Source organism: Notolepis coatsorum (genome assembly GCF_963971535.1).
Source record: "Notolepis coatsorum genome assembly, chromosome: 4".
Taxonomy (NCBI): Eukaryota; Metazoa; Chordata; class Actinopteri; order Aulopiformes; family Paralepididae; genus Notolepis; species Notolepis coatsorum.
Window position 1 is genome coordinate 158,295,363 of NC_140168.1, and position 18,187 is coordinate 158,313,549.

Sequence of the window (18,187 nt, forward strand, 5' to 3'; positions counted from 1 at the left end):
GTGATATATTGATCAGAGCGGTTTGCATTGAAAAGAATAAACCATCAAGCTGAAAGTAACGTTACTGTCCTCTTACCGTTCGCCGATGAGACTGGAGGAAAAATATCCCACTTATTTGACGTCGATCGACTAGATCCATTTCCGGTTTGTATGGCGCAATAAACACCCAAATCATATAGATTATTGAGTTATGGCAGCGATCCATATACACGGATGTGTGTCTAGAGTCCCGCAACAATATGTGACTGCCGGACGGAATTCCCAGATGAACCGAGATCACCAGAGATCCATTTCCGGTAGTAACTCGCCCGATCATCCACCAGGCGGCGGTATTGAAGCGTTGCACGGTTGTGCCGAGTCCCACTGTCTCAGCCGAGGCTGGGTGAGGGAATTATGAATACCATGGCAAAAAAATTAAATATGATTTCAATAACGTCGTACGCCGTGGATTGGCGGAATTCGCATGATCAGCAAACCCGTCGTAAGCCGTTTATGGCGGTGGATGTGTTAAAGACCATCTCCAACAATAACCTTTTCACAACCACCCAGCAAGATGTAGAGTCGAGTCACTAAATCTCCAGTCCAAGTCGAGTCTCAAGTCCCCAGTGTTCGAGTCCAAGTCCAAGTCAGAAGTCACCAAAGAAGAGTCCGAGTCGAGTCAGAGTCGAGTCCCCATTACCCTAGTCCTAGTCCGAGTCATCAAGGTTGAGTCCACTCCACTCTGGCAGTCAAAGAGCTGACATATAAATAAAAAGGGTCTACATTAAACATAAATGACACAGCAGTCACCATTTCAAGGGGAGTTTATTTACTTTGTGACACAATAGCCAAACAAATGCACTAGCCATCAATATATTGTGCCAAATGATTAGGGCCAATTACAAAAAAAAAATATTTATCAATTAACAAGTCCAAGTCATCGTCTGCACCTTCCGAGTCCAAATACAGTCAATGCTTGAGTCCAAGTCCTATTCCGAGTCATCAGTGCTCAAGTCCAAGTTGAGAGTCACGAGTCCTGAAAATCAGTCCAAGACTTGGACTCGAGTACTACACCGCTGGCAAGATGACACACACTGCACACTCAGAGAGATGCAGGTGGTCCTGGATCGACCATGTGCTCACAATGGACATCAAAGCAAATCCCAAGGGTTGCATCACACTGGACCCCAGAAGGCAGAGGGAGGAGAGGGAGGAGAGGGAGGAGAGGGAGCAGAGGGAGGAGAGGGAGGAGAGGGAGCAGAGGGAGGAGAGGGAGGAGAGCGAGGAGGGGGATGAGATGGAGGAGAGGGAGGAGAGGGAGGAGAGGGAGGATGGGGAGGCGAGGGAGGAGGGGGATGAGAGGGAGGAGAGGGAGGAGGGGGAGGAGAGGGAGGAGATGGAGGGGAGGAGGGGGAGGAGAGGGAGGAGAGGGAAGAGGGGGAGGAGAGGGAGGAGAGGGAAAAGAGGGAGGAGAGGGAGGAGAGAGATGAGAGGGAGGAGAGAGATGAGAGGGAGGCGAGATATCAGAGGGAGGAGAGAAATGAGAGGGAGGAGAGAGATGAGGGAGGAGAGGGAGGAGAGAAATGAGAGGGAGGAGATAGATGAGGGAGGAGAGGGAGGAGAGAAATGAGAGGGAGGAGAGAGATGAGGGAGGAGAGGGAGGAGAGAGATGAGAGGGAGGAGAGGGAGGAGAGCGATGAGAGGGAGGAGAAGGAGGAGAGAGATGAGAGGGAGGAGAGAGAGGAGCGGGAGGAGAGAGATGAGAGGAAGGAGAGGGACGATGTGAGAATGCTATTCATCGACTACAGCTCGGCATTCAATACCATAGTCCCCTCCATACTCATAGCCAAGCTCAGGGACCTGGGCTTGAACTATGACCTCTGCCAGTGGGTCTTGGACTTCCTGACTGGCAGACCCCAGGTGGTGAGAGCAGGCAACTGCACCTCCTCATCCATCACCCTCAACATAGGGGCCCCCCAGGGCTGTGTTCTGAGTCCCCTCCTCTACTCCCTGTACACACACGACTGTGTGGCTCAGCGGAGTAGCAATACAATCATCAAATTTGCTGACGACACAGTGGTGGTGGGCCTGATCTCTGCCAACGACGAGAGGGCCTACCTGGAAGAGGTCAAGGTCCTGGCGGGATGGTGCCAGGATAACATACCGGAGTCTCAAGGCGAGCACAGAAAGACTCAGAAGAAGCTTCTATCCCCAGGCCATCAGACTGCTAAACGAACAATGAACACTACACAACAACAACCACCAAACGCACACAGCACACACATCCACACGTACACACTCACTTTAAACAGACACACTGTAGCACCCACTCCACACACTTTATAGCACACACCCACTTTAAACAAACACACTGTAGCACCCACTCCCCACACTTTATATTTATTGATGAAGGATTGCACTACAACTCGTACACCTTACTGTAAATTGTACCTAAATTGTACCTCATCCCATTTCTGCTTTGCACTATATAGTACTGTACATTAGTACACTGCATAGTATTGTATATTATATGGTAACTTATATGGAACATTGTACATATGTCTATACCGAACACTGTGACCTCATTTTCTTCTTCTAAATCACATGCTATACTATGTTATTTGATACTATCTTGTCTAGCACAGTCTCTGGAGCGTAACAGTAAGAAGCATTTTGTATGAAAGTATTCTGTACTTCTGTATGACAACTATTAAAGAAACTTGAAACTTGAGGAGGGGGAGTAGGAGAGGAGAGGGAGGAGAGGGAGGAGGGGGAGGAGGGGGAGGAGAGCGAGAAGAGGGAGGAGAGGGAAAAAAGGGAGGAGAGGGAGCAGAGGGAGGAGAGGGAGGAGAGGGAAACGACGGAGGAGAGGGAGGATATGGAGGAGAGGGAGGAGGGGGAGGAGAGGGAGGAGGGGGATGAGAGGGAGGAGAGGGAGGAGAGGGGGGAGGGAAAAGAGGGAGGAGAGAGATGAGAGGGAGGAGAGGGAGGAGGGGGAGGAGAGGGAGGAGAGGGAGGAGAGGGAAAAGAGGGAGGAGAGGGAAAAGAGGGAGGAGAGGGAAAAGAGGGAGGAGAAGGAGAGATGAGAGGGAGGAGATGGAGGAGAGGGAGGAGAGAGATAAGAGGGAGGAGAGGGATGAGAGGGAAGAGATGGAGGAGAGGGAGGAGAGGGAGGAGAGGGAGGAGATGGAGGAGAGGGAGGAGAGGGAGGCCCAGAACATTATGGGGCAGGACAATAGAGAAAGAGCTCCCAACAACACCAACAGAGCTGGGGGACCGTAGAGAAGATAGACAGAAGGCTCGCTGACCAGTAGGAGTCGCTGTTGCAACGGCCAGGTCTCATACGCCCACCGGCTTCACACCCGTGAACACTGCCAATTGTGTCCGTAGGGACGACTGACCAGGCTGGAGGTGGGAATTGAACCCGGGTCTCTGCGGTTGTAGGCACGTTTTATAAATACAGAGTGAGTTATTGATTATTTGATTGATTGGTAAATGGTAAATGGCTGCATTTATATATCGCTTTTATCCAAAGCGCTTTTCAATTTGTTTACCCATTCACTCACACATTCACACACCGACGGTGGAGGCAACCATGCAAGGTGCCAACCTGCTCATCAGGAGCAATTAGGGGTTAAGTGTCTTGCCCAAGGACACTTTGACACGCTGCCCGGGAGGAGCGGGAATCGAACCGGGAACATCCGGATTACCAGATGACTGTTCTACCTCCCGAGCCACTGTCGCCCCCGATTGATTGATTGATATGAACAGTACCCTACCTAATGGGACTGTTGGTGAAGTCCGGATCCTGTGCAGAAACCGTCCCGATGGTGGTGCCCACTTTAGCCGCTTCAGAGATCACCATCCTGCTGACGGGGGACGAGAAGACGGGAGGCTCGTCCACGTTCTCCACGGTCAGCCGCACGCTGGCCACGTCGCTGAAGGGACCCATGCTCAGGAAGCGGGGGTCGATGTTTCTGTTGGTGCCCTCCACCCTCAAGTTGTAGCTGGCCTTCGTCTCATAGTCCAGGCTCTGTTGAAGAGGAGGGAGGAGGGAGGGAGGGAGGAAGAAAGGGAGGAAGGAAGGAAGGAAGGAAGGAAGGAAGGAAGGAAGGAAGGAAGGAAGGAAGGAAGGAAGGAAGGAAGGAAGGAAGGAAGGAAGGAAGGAAGGAAGGAAGGAAGGAAGGAAGGAAGGAAGGAAGGAAGGAAGGAAGGAAGGAAGGAAGGAGAGGAGGGAACAAAGGAATGAAGGAAGGAAGGAAGGAAGGAAGGAAGGAAGGAAGGAAGGAAGGAAGGAAGAAGGAAGGAAGGAAGGAAGAAGAAAGAAAGAAAGAAAGAAAGAAAGAAAGAAAGAAAGAAAGAAAGAAAGAAAGAAAGAAAGAAAGAAAGAAAGAAAGAAAGAAAGAAAGAAAGAAAGAAAGAAAGAAAGAAAGGAAAAACAAACAAACAAACAAACAAACAAACAAACAAAGGAAGGAAGGACAAGTCCTTTACTTACTGATATTATATTGACCACACTTCCATATTAATGCATTCACTCTGAAAAGTTATAAAGAGCCATTGATCTCTGCAGTCTAATGTTGCCTTAGTAACAACAGAGCGCCTTAGTCTATTTGCCATCCCATAGAGCCCCATTGTGAACCCGGAAATTTCGGAACCACCAACGTTTTATGATGGATATGGATAGTACGGGTCCCCAGCACTCAGAAACTGCCGGATGCTAAGTTGTAAATGTTGGGCAACTTTTTTTATTTGCATAATTAGCATAAATCTGCATAATCGCCTAAATGGACAAATCTCAGAAACTACTTGATCAATTTCAACAATGTTGGAGTTGTTTTGGGGGTTATTCAGGATGCTGAATCCATTTATGATACTTAAGAGAAGACATTTATTTCAAAATTGCAATATTTACTGGAATTTACCAAATTTCTACTCATTTTGGTGCCATTTTTTTATGAATTTTCAGTTCATAAATGTTTCAGAAGATGCTGAATTTCTAGATCATTTTCATGAAAAGTTCAATTGTAAACAGAATGATAATAATAATAATAACTTTCATTTGTAGAGCGCCTAATGGGGTACTCTAGGCGCTTATGCTTGGTTACTGGGGTAACTGCTGCAGTTGAGCTCTGCCATGAGTCCACGTGGCAGCGGAGCAGTTTGTTGCCACAACTAGAAACTATTCTACTGGATTTTTGTATGTAACTGTTACCTTATAAAATTTCCTCAGAACCCCAGTTCCTAGCCTTGACTGAGACTGCAGTGCGCTAATCGTTAATGCAAAACTTCCAAGTGAGTAGTGGCTAATTTGCACCATGATCTCATTCCTACTGTGGCAACGAGCAACTGCAGCTGCAGCAAATACAGACCCCTGATTTTCAAGGATTGTTGTTTCAATGCAAGTAAGTTGAGAAAATATTAACAGATACAGGCACGTGCACACATAGAGGCCAAGGGGTGCTTGAGCACCTGCCTTTTTGAGCCTCATCAAAAAAGAGCCCTTTTGAAAAAATTAAAATTAAAATTAAAAGATTTTTTTTTTTAACCGTTACGCATACAGACTGCCCTTCCAACTGAAAAATGTCAGGATAGAATCAAAATATTAGGTAAAGAGAGAGAGATGCCCCATATTCCATTGCAGTTTGCACAGCCTCCTCAGCGTGCCTCTCCGCGGACCTATATATTTTATGCATAGCGTGGGTGGTGATGATGATGATGATAGAAACCGCTGTGGCGCATACAGTTGAATGCTGGTATTACACTAATTGAGGGACACGAAGAAGTCAAGTCCGATGGGATTTGGGAATCTCAAATACAAATCGGGATTGGAATAAAAAATGCATTTATATTAAACAATACAGAATATACAGCACTTCTTGGGGTCTGTAGGGTAAGCACTTATTCCCTCCCCCCTGAACATTTATGGAGATGTATGGGCCTTTTAAGACAGTGATAAAAGTGTCTTTCAAGGATAAGTGAGCTCCTGCACTGATTATTATAGTTCAATATTCAATATTTTATCACCAAAACCCCCCAAAAAGCATAAAAAGGGGGCCCCCCGCCCGAAAAGGGCCCTTAAAAATCTCGCTTGCGCGCTACGCTCGCTCGGTTAATATATACACACAAGTTTAGTGCCCTTTTCAGCCTTTGAGCACTTGCCCCTCTAAAGTCCTGTGCACGTCCCTGAACAGATACACAAACTGTGGTTTTATTACTATCCAATAACAAACACTGAATATAATATGATCACAAGCTGTCAGATGGCTAATGTTAACCCTAATAGCTTACTACAGTAAACTAGCTCTACAGTAAGCTAGCTCTACACAGTAAGCTACAGTAAGCTAGCTCTTAGGGTTAACGTTAGCCATCTGACGGTAACTAATGTTAATGCATATGTTAGCAATGTATGTCATGTAGGGGTGTAACGATTCGACCTCACTATGATTAGATTCGATTACGATTCTTCAGGCAACAATTCAATGCATCATGAAATCTCTTCATTTGACCACGATTCGATTCGATTAATTTTCTATCAGTTAATTCCCCCAAAAATGTTGAAAACACAAATGTGGCTGGGGGAACTGATTCACTCAGCATGAATGGACTATAGGTCAACAAAAACAATACACACAAAAAAAATCTTTTTAAAGATATTTTTTTTTCCCGATTATAATCGATTCTAACATTTTCAAATCGATGCAGTTGAATCGTCACATTAGAGTCTATGCATTCCGATGCATTGATGAATCGTTATACCCCTAATGACATGAATGTGTGATTATTACCTAGCCTCGCGTCACCAGGCTCTATCCCTTGTCACACAGAGAAGCATCAAGTTTGATTCTAAATATTGTATAGAGTATTCATATGGTACTTTTGCTCTCCTTAATGTAGAATTGTGTGATAGAAGATCTGAGGCACTGAGGCAGAGAGAAACCCAAAAGGTAATGCAAATACCAGTCAAGTTCCAGTCAAGATACCAATAACATGGGAAATACATGTTTTCATTGGAATAGTGAACAGCCCGTCCGAAATGTACATTCTGGCAATGTACCGGTATCCATATTGCTCTGTAATGTAGAGTGTGTGGTAGTGCAGACAGCATTGTCACACATGACGAGGCCGATGTCTCCCTGATCTCATACATGCTGGATGCCACCATCAGTGGAGCTAAAACAGTCCGCATTCTCAGCGATGACACTGATGTGTTTGTCCTGATGGTCTACTGGTGCTGGAAGAGGGACATCACCTGTCATCTACAGATGGAGAGATGGGATGGGACTGTCCTAAACATAAATCTGACAGTAGAAAACCTTGGTGAGCAGTGTCACTCCATCCTGGCTATCCATGCTCTCTCCGGATGTGACACCACCTCTTATCCATGTGGGAAAGGAAAGGTATCTGCGCTTAAGGCCATGACAGCAGTATCTGGTGATCTGCTTCACATCATTGGAGAGGAGGGAACTACAGATTCACAAATCACACAGACAGTGAAGAGTTTCTTCCTGACTATACAACCAGAGAAGATCAGCATCTCTCAACAATGCCAGATATGAAATCTACCGAAAGCGCAAAATCCCCCCAGCACATGTTGCAACTCACTGACACACTCGCAGCAAAAAGAAGATGACATTAAAGTAAATTCAGAGGAAGATGAATACAGTGGGGAGGAGTTTGATGATGAGGAGTTTGATGATGTGGATTCAGAGTTCTGAACACAGTAGCCACTTTCTGAGTGAGAAGTAATTATCCACTACTATGCAGTAGGAGGAAGCGCATATTGTTATAATGATATAATTATAATGCAGGACCTGCTCAGAGGTCTTTAATTGGCATTGGCTATTATCCACAACACACACACACACCGGAACACACACGCATGCATTGTCTGTAGGATGCGATTCGTCTCTGCGATTAACCCATCCCGTCGTCCTTCCCCCCAAGGGCAGCCGGGAGCAGACAGGCGTCAACGTGAGCCGCACCAGGGGACCAATCCAAGTGCTCCTGTCCGTCTTCGTCAAGGACGCCACAGCTTTAGCAATCTGTTGTTGTGCATGTTTTTCCATTGGGTTTATCTTATCGGGGGGGAAACCCTTGCGAGCACGGGGAGAACATGCAAACTCCACACAGAAAGGCCTGGGAGATACCCCACCTGGGTAACTGGCATCATGGAAACCTGGTCCCCAAGCGGGAATCGAACCCTGGACCTTCTTGCTGTGAGGCGACAGTGTTAACCACTACACCACCGTGCCGCTGTTGTGGCCTATATGTTGTGGCCTATATGCTTGAGTAATGTAAATACCTTTCTTTTGTTATTTCTGTTTTATTAAGCTATGTTATTATACACAAGTTGCATGTTGTACCAGTTTTTGTTTAGTTTTTCCAATTAGCTGTGACGTTACAGGTAGTAAATAAAAGAGCGGATGCCCTTCACATCTGAGTCTTTGTCTTGACAACGCAGATCTTTATACACCTGCCTATCTACTGTACACCTGCCTATCTACTGTACTATGACAATATGACATTACCATAATGAACTATTTGGGGTCAGTAGAGATATTGTGAATACATAATGTCTGTGCTGTCCAAATGTAATCATTTCAGTGTCCTCTAAAACGTTCTAATTGACTGAAAATGCACCAAAATTGCACCAAAATGAGTTGGAATTTGGTAATTTTTTTTAAATATTGCAATTTCATAACTCTTGAGTATCACCAATGGATTCAGCATCCTGAATAACCCCCAACCACTCCAACATTGTTGAAATTGATCAAGTACTTTCCGAGATTTGCTCATTTAGGCGATTATGCAAATGTAGGCTAATTATGCAAATAAAAAAAATTGCCCAACATGTTAAACTTAGCATCCGGCAGTTTCTAAGTGCTGGTGACCCATACTATCCATATATATCATAAAAGTTTGGTGGTTCCAAAATTTCCGGGTTCATCGTGTTGGCAAATAGACTACCTCCTTGTTCTTAAAATATGTACAGTCTAAAACATTTAGTGCACAATGACTGCAATGTCAGAACATAAATTATGTTACGTCGGTCACTGGATGCTACATTATCTGGAGCCTCCTCTGTGACTGGAGTGGTTTAAAGCTTCCATAACCATCCTCTGTGACTGGAGTGGTTTAAAGCTTCCATAACCATCCTATGTGACTGGAGTGGTTTAAAGCTTCCATAACCATCCTCTGTGACTGGAGTGGTTTAAAGCTTCCATAACCATCCTATGTGACTGGAGTGGTTTAAAGCAGTGGTTCTCAACTGGTCTAGCCTTGGGACCCAACATTTTTGAACCACTGATTTATTTCAAAAAAGTTTTTTGCAGTAATACGCAATCTTTCATGCACTGTTAAAAACATGAAATAAACACAAAAAAGTGCAACAAAAGTGCAACTAGGGCTAAAAACCCAATGAAATACAATTATAATAAATAATATATGCTTCTTAGCAGATTTCTTAGCTTAACATAACATACCTACGTTTGGGGGAACTAATGGGATAACTGGGGTTGCAACAAAAAAGCAACTAGGGATAAAAACCAAATGAAATAAAATGAAATAATAATAATAATAATAATAATAATAATAATAATAATAATAATAATAATAATAATAATAATAATAATAATAATAATAATAATAATAATAATAATAATAATAATAATAATAATAATAATAATAATAATAATAAAAAATAATTATGCTTCTTAGCAGACTTCTTAGCTTAACATAACATACCTAAGTTCGGGGGAACTAATGGGATAACTGGGGTTGCAACAAAAGTGCAACTAGGGCTAAAAACCCAATGAAATAAAATAATAATAATAATAAATAATGATGCTTCTTAGCAGACTTCTTAGCTTAACATAACATACCTAAGTTTGGGGGAACTAATAGGATAACTGGGGTTGCAACAAAAGTGAAACTAGGGCTAAAAACACAATGAAATTAAATAATAATAATAATAATAATAATAATAATAATAATAATAATAATAATAATAATAATAATAATAATAATAATAATAATAATAATAATAATAATAATAATATATCCTTCTTAGCAGACTTCTTAGCTTAACATCCCAGGGAACTAATGGGATAACTGGGGATGTTGTTTCTCAAAGCCTGGGGTGATGGTAGACAAAGCCATTCTGAGGTCATGCTCAATGTCCAATCTGTTCCTCTGCTTTGTCTTCAGCAGGACCAGAGCTGAGAAGCCATTTTCACAAAGATAGGTAGTGAAAAAAAAGTATATAACATTCATTGTTTTATATTTCTAATCAAGTACTCAAAAGCCAAATCTTTCTCACTTTGGATAATCCCACGGGACAATGCATTGGTAACTTGTTTCAAATGACAATATATACCTCTGTGATTATTATTGTACGGATCGGAATACGGGCGTGCGTGTGGGAGCATGCCAAAGATATTACAGTGATATGCTGGTGCTCCCGACTGCCTGCGAGGGAGAGAGAGAGATAGAGAGAGAGAGAGAGGGAGAGAGAGAGGAGAGATACGTCCCCAACACACACGCAGTCAAGTTTCTGTGTAATGCTCCGACGAGGGAGAGAGAGAGAGGAGAGATGCGTCCCCGACACACACGCAGTCAAATTTGTGTGTGTGTGTGTCCGACGAGGGAGAGAGAGGGCGCACACACATTTACACACACTTCTGCACAGTCCCTCCCGCCGTCCCTCTCTCTCCCTCTCTCTCCTTGCTCGTTCTCTGCCTGTCAAAACCCGTTTGAGAAAGTGTCGGGTTACACTATGCACTACAACCATAGATGGGGCGTTACTGCAGATCAGTACCCTATTCACGTCAGGAATACCATCAAATCAGAACAGCTTAGTTGAGTGAGGGAAGATCTCGTGAACTCGAGACTAGACTGATGAGTCAATATGGTAATTAGAGACACAGACCCATTGATACTAACCCCTATTGCTATAAAACAATGGTAAATACTGAAAAAAGCCATTTATAATGCATGTCCCCTTTAAAGCTTCCATAACTGCACATGTTCAGCTGATTCATTGCTGTGATGTGATGCGTGTTAGTCAGTTGAAGTCAAATAGCCAGTCCAGTAATGTGGAAGAGCTTTGGAAACTGATATATAAGATGTGTTACTTTATTGTTACTTGGAATTCATATTTTAGTATAATATCTCTCATAGGCACTATACTTGTGTATATTCATTTCTTCAGGGGTCTACTGTATAGAACAGTGTCCCTGGAGCAGTTAGGGATCAGTGTCTTGCTCAAGGGCCCTTTGGCAGAGATGGTGGTCAGCCACCATCCAGTTACCATCTCATAGCTGGAATTCACACTTCCTGTTGGGGGCTAGGGATAGAACCAGCAACCTGTGGGTCTCTCTACCTCTATGTCACCTGCCATCCCCCTCATGACCAATAATATAATAACAGTGGTCTAAAATGTAGATGTAGAATACAGCCATTACTTATTCATTTCTGTCTCATTTGTATTAATTAATTAATCCTTTGTCAGTAAGTACACAGAAAAACCAAGTTGGTTGTTAGTGAGTCACAGAAGGAATACACTTGGCTTAGCAAACAGGGTTACAGCACACTCATTCACAGTAAGGTAGACCACAGTGTTGGGAATGGCTGATTTAAGCAGCCACACCTGCCCTGGGCTAAGTTAATTAGACCTGGGAGCAGCCACACCTGCCCTGGGCTAAGCTAATTAGACCTGGGAGCAGCCACACCTGCCCTGGGCCCAACCTGGGGGCAGGGGTGGCTGTGTGCCGGTTGTGCTATCTAAGTAATTGATACACACAGGTTAAATTAGCCATCCCCACACACACACACACACTAGGGAGAGTGTTTCTGTCATGACACCAATCTGCTCCTGGCTTGTAACAGCTTGCCCCTCTCATGATAGAGGTCTGTGTGTACCGTCTCTGTCCGTGTTGTCAGCCCTGAAGAAGACTGCTAGGTGGTGGGTAGACGGCACCACTGTTCTGTTCTAGTCAAATAATATACTATAGTATTTACACTATTTCATATTTAACTTGTAGAACGCATGAATGGAGATGACAAAATGACTTTTGATGCCAACACTGATCACATCTGTAAAAAGGCCAACCAGAGATAATTTCTTCTAAGAAAGTTGAGGGGCTTCCATGTCGATAGGTCACTGATGAACATTTTTTATTCTTCTTTTATTGAGTCTATTTTAACTTTTGCAATGATTCCTTGGTTCTGCAACCTCAGCGTGGCTAATAAAAATAGGCTGGGAAGAATCGTTAAAGTGTGCCGGAAATGAGAGCCACTCAGGAGGCAGAGGCCATTCTAGCGGCCTCTCAGCACCCTCTCTATGCAGAGTTTCTCCTCTTGCCTTCAGGACGGAGGTATACCTCTCATAGGAGGGCCAAGTCAAATAGGTATTTGAGAGCATTTGTTCCGTCAGCTGTTGGATTTTTAAATACGATTAAAAAATAAGCTGTAGGCTTAGCTGCGTTCTTATTTTACACCGGATTGCAGTTTTATGGTGATCTATTGTATGTTTTAATGTATTTATGTCTTTATTGTATATTTGCCATGTGTACTGGTTGTGCTGTGTACTATTACTGTTGCAAACCAAATTGCCCCTTGGGGATAATAAAGACTATCCAATCCAATCCAATGGAGGGCCTCTCTTGCTGCCTTTCTTTATTGCGACAAATTAAGTGATTATTATTATTTGATTGTATTCTATTATTATCCTACTTATTTCAAGAGATTATTACTTATTACGAGACATTTCCTAAATGATCTCAGCCCATTGTAATTTGTTTCTCTTAGTAGTTTTTTTTTGCAGTGGATTACAGCACCGTGACAGATCTGGCGCTCATTATTTCTGGTGAGACTATAATTACCATGGCCCATATCTGCTTCCCATATCCATATCCCTCCCAAGCCCCCACGCCGTGCCACCGCGGGGTTGTTTGTTCACCCGGCCTTCTCCGTCGGGGGGGTCTGTCTGTCCGGTCTGGTGTTCTTCAGGGTATATCGTCGGTCGATTACCTTGCTATTAAATGGCGACTATATTTTTTATTGTTGTGTGGTAAGAGTGCTTTTGATGTAATGGTCTAGTTTTCACACAATATTAACTTTCAACCGGCTGCTGAGGCTGCTGCATATCCGGGGGCAAGCAAGAAACCAGTGGTGGAAAGTAACTAAGTATTTTTACTTAAGTACATTTTCGAGCTACTTGTACTTTATGTGAGCATTTTCATTTTAGGGAACTTTATACTTTTACTCCATTACATTTATCTGAACTAGGGATGCTCGATATTGGCTTTTTTACCGATACCGATATTGTCCAACTCTTAATTTCCGATACCGATATCAACCGATACCGATATATGCAGGGTTTCCCCCCCCAAAAAATTGTAATTAACATTACATATCTCTTGTTGTGGAATTAACACAACATTATGCATACTTTTGACAATAAATAAAATCAGAATTTGTTCTTACTTGTTTGCCTGGGTAACTAAAGATTATAGATTATATATATTTTTTTTACTAGACTTCACTCATGTGTATTATTGATACTCTCATTGATACTATGTTTGTTTCTGACTCAAAGTGTGTGTGCGTGTGTGTGTGTGTGTGTGTGTGTGTGTGTGTGTGTGTGTGTGTGTGTGTGTGTGTGTGTGTGTGTGTGTGTGTGTGTGTGTGTGTGTGTGTGTGTGTGTGTGTGTGTGTGTGTGTGTGCGTGCGTGCGTGCGTGCGTGTGTGTGTGTGTGTGTGTGCGTGCATGCGTGTGTGTGTGTGTGTGTGAGAGATAGAGAGAGGGGGGGGGTGAGAGAGATGAGGAGGGGGCAAGAAAGAAAGAGAGATGGGAGAGTGTGTGTGTGTGTGAGAGAGAGAGAGGGGGGGGGGGGTGTGAGTACTCAGCTCTTGTGTGGGTGAATGTAACAAGTTCCTAACGTTTTCTTTCCCCTATTATTTCATGCACCCTTTATTCATTGCTTTAAATTATTATTTTCTTTTAAGTTATTTTGTGCATCACTCTGTTTTGAATTTGATGCAAATTTGCAATGCATCCTTTTGTGAAAAATATGTTTAAGGTAGATACAATTTTTTTTAAACAATTCGATTAATTTGCGATTAATCGCGAGTTAACTATGGACAATCATGCGATTAATCAGATTAAATATTTTAATCGATTGACAGCACTGAAGCCTGTCAACGTCAAGAGGACGTACTCAGAGCAGCATAACTGGACCACATACCACTTTAACATAACCTTTAATCAGAGCAGCATAAATGGACCATATACCACTTTAACATAACCTTTAATCAGAGCAGCATAACTGGACCACATACTGCTTTAACATAACCTTTAATCAGAGCAGCATAACAGGACCACATACTACCACTTTAACATGACCTTTCATCAGAGCAGCATAACTGGACCACACACCACTTTAACATCACATTTAGTGGTCAATGGATACACAAACGTTGTGTAGAATGTGTACTTTTACTTTAGATACTTTTGGAGTAAAAAGTACAATATTTCCCCTGAAATGTAGTGCAGTAAAAGTATAACGTTCCCTAAAATGAAAATACTTACATACATTAGTACAAGTAGCTCGAAATTGTACTTAAGTACTAGGGATGCACCGATCCGACTTTTTCAGCCCCGATACCGATACCTGGGTTTGGGTATCGGCCAATACCAATACCGATCCGATAACCATTGTCCAAATGTGTTTTACAAAAAAGTTAAAAAAAAATAAAAAAAATAATCCACGTTTTTTTTTTTTTTTATATATTAAAATATATTTAGTTTTTAAGAATTGTAAAGGATCACAAGTGTGTTTTTGATTTGTTGTAAACAAAGACAGAAAATAAACGTCATTCATTCAATTAATAAACTGTATTAATTTAAACTGTATGTCACTGTGTGCAATGCAACATCAGGCTTGACTTAAAACATTACTTTCCTAACTTAGTGAAACTAAATGTAACAAATTAACACATAGATATAAATGTACTGAATGGTTATTTCTTATTTTATTTCTTATTTAAATTATTTTTTTAAATTACCGATACCCGATCCAGCTATTTTACTGATATCGGCGGCCGATACCGATACCAATATCGGCTCGGTGCATCCCTATTAAGTACAGTACTTAAGCAAAAAATACTTTCCACCACTGCTCATCTATTTATTGGACATAATATCTGTGAAAGTCGCCGATACTTCCTGGTCACAGAGATAATGGGCAGATTCATCCGGCCTTGGGGTTTCTGAAGAGGATAAAATGGTTTCTCAATCTAATCTGGGAACACATATCCCCCATACAAAGCCCGGTTTAATTCATGTCACCATACAACTTAATTAAAGGGGAACTATCTTATAAATGGCCTTTTTGAGTGTTTAGCATTGTTTCCTAGCTATGTGAACTTATATTAATATGATCTATGTCTCTAATTCTTATATTGGCGCATTCTTCCAATTCTCCTCTCACAATATTCAACCTCACTGAACTGAGTCATTTGAAAATGTGCTGATTTGTGATGTCAGAGAGACACCGATGCATGATAATGTGGCTGTGTGGCATCAGGTACATGATGAGCTGCACACAGTGGTTGGAGCCCAGGCTCAAAACGGCTTAAGATCTTGAGGTAGAAAAATGCTGTTTTTGAGGACTTGATTAGAAATACAAAACAATGAATAAAAAAAATATATATATTACAGAGGTGTTCCATAGACTCACAGGAATTGTGTAAAAGTGCCCAAATAGTGAAATAAATAGTAAAATAGTTCCCCTTTAACACTTTAATCGCCGGATACGCCGAAACTCGTCTTTCCCCGCCATGCTCATTCTGCCGAAGACGCCGTAACACGTCTTTGATATCAATATTTCAAAAATCTGTGATCGAAATCATATTTCTCCCCCGGGGACATGAGATATACTGCTGAGCTACACTCAACTCTCTAACGGTTCAAGAGCGCCATCTGGTGGCCGATCGGCGGATCGCCCAGGGGAGAAACAGGATGTAGAAGCTGGTGCTCATTTCAATTCGGTCCGATCACTCGCTATAGGTCCCGGGACTCGAGCTTGACACAATACATAGCGATCCGTTGCCAATAACTCGATAAACAACATGATTTGGACGTATATACTATTATACAACCTGGAAATGGATCGGGTATTTCTCCATCCCATAATAGAAAATATTCTGTTCCACGCTCATCTGCCAACGGTGCGAGGAAGCTACGGTGAGTTTCACCGTTATTTTCTAATGTCCTCTATACTAACTGCTCTAATGATCATATCACCCACACTAGATGAATGATATAACGTTGCCCACGGAATTATAAACGACCCCCCGCCCATCCGGTCAACATCAGATCATACGTAGTAACTTCTAGAACTACGTGCAGTTGAAATTTTTTTATCTGGCACCGATCGCTATCAAACTGTATTTGATCATCAATATAATGCATTTAGGGCTATAAATCAAGTTCTGGAGAAAGCTGCAGAAAACGATAAAAACATACTTATACTTTATACCGTATTTTAGTATGAATATGTGAATGAAAAAGTATAACGTTGCTACACCCTGAACAATAGATATAGGACATTGAATGGGCCATAATAATGTCAATTTAGCAATACAATTTAAAAAGTTATAGCCCTGCAAAGAAGGGGAACTTCTCCATAGACAAATAGAGCTGGCTAGGGATGGTAAATTATGAATTTAACCATGGCGATCAAAGTGTTAAAATACTTTTTGGTAAACAAGAGATGTGGACAAGAAATCTCCACCTGATCCACCTTGGTTTGGACAAATTATTGGAGATATTATGATGAATATAGCTAACTATACATTTTCCAATTCACTGTCAGTAATGAATGATTATTAATTTTACAGTTATTAATTAATTATGCACCACTGTCTAGGCTTCTGTCACCTGAATTATTCATACAAGGTATTTGTTTAGTATCACAGCATTATTTGGCTATTTTGAACTTTCCAACTGCGTAGGTAATAACATTATGATGATTAAAAATCACACATTTGGAAATATACAGGACGATGATTAAAAATCACACATTTGGAAATATAAAGGACGATGATTAAAAATCACACATTTGGAAATATACATGTCAACCAAAACTGCTGATCAGCTTCATTCAATTATTAAATTTTCTAGGGTATTTTCCTGCTGTTGGTTGCTTTCACACCTCAAACGAACCGCACCAGAGTTTGTTTGTAATAATAATAATAATAATAATAATAATAATAATGAATCACATTTATATAGCGCTTTTCTAGACACTCAATGCGCTTTACAATGTAGGGTGGACATTTCCTCCTTCACCACCACTGGTAGCATCCAACCTTGGGCTACGCAGGTTCAATGGCTGCCATACACTGGTACCCGGCACACATCACACAATGACTACCATACGCTGGCACCAGGCACACATCACACTACACAATGGCTGCCATACGCTGGCACCAGGCACACATCACACTACACGATGACTACCATACACTGGCACCAGGCAACACATCACACTACACAATGGCTGAAAGGCTCAGGAGACAGGGATTGATACCAGCCAATTAAGGGGAAGGGATGATTAGGTGGCCTTGATGTCAGATACCTGATTGGGAATTTGGCCAGGAACGTCGGGGAACCCCCTACTCTTTACGATGGGCGTCCTGGGTTCTTTAACGACCGAATTCAGTCAGGACCTCATTTAGCGATTTAGTTTGTAACCGGACAGAGAGACCACCTCTTCAACCAGGTCTCCAGTTATTTTGGTGCACAGCCGAGTGTGATTGTGTTCACACCTGAACAAACCAGGATGAGGTTAGACCGGACGAAACGAGGCAGGTGTGAAAGTGCCGTCCCATGTGCCTCGAAGTGGTGTGATGGTGAAGGTATCCAATTTATTTTCCTTGATAATTTGTTGTGACATGTTCTTCCAGCGAGCCCCCAAGGAACACACAAGCACGAACATGAGGGGGTTACGGTTTCACCTCCACAACTCTCTCTGCCACGTCACACACCTCCGTGTCTGTCCCACCATCCGTGTCTGTCCCATACGCAGGATTTCTTCCCGTAGCCTCTGTGAGCGAAGAATCTCTTTGATTGCAGCAAAGAAGAAAAAGACGCTCTCCGATTGGCTAACCCTAACCCTAACTCTAAGCATGTTGAAAGAGG

At 42.5% G+C, this 18,187-nt stretch overlaps 1 protein-coding gene across 1 annotated transcript in view; it reads right to left on the reverse strand.

Annotated features, from left to right (window-relative positions):
- cdh7a (cadherin 7a) overlaps positions 1-18,187 on the reverse strand; it is a gene marked incomplete at both ends in the record, with an annotated part of 728,354 nt that overhangs the window by 377,682 nt on the left and 332,485 nt on the right. The window contains one exon of the mRNA XM_084312150.1: positions 3,759-4,012. Coding sequence (XP_084168276.1) covers positions 3,759-4,012 — 254 coding nt within the window. The remainder of the gene's footprint in view (positions 1-3,758; positions 4,013-18,187) is intronic.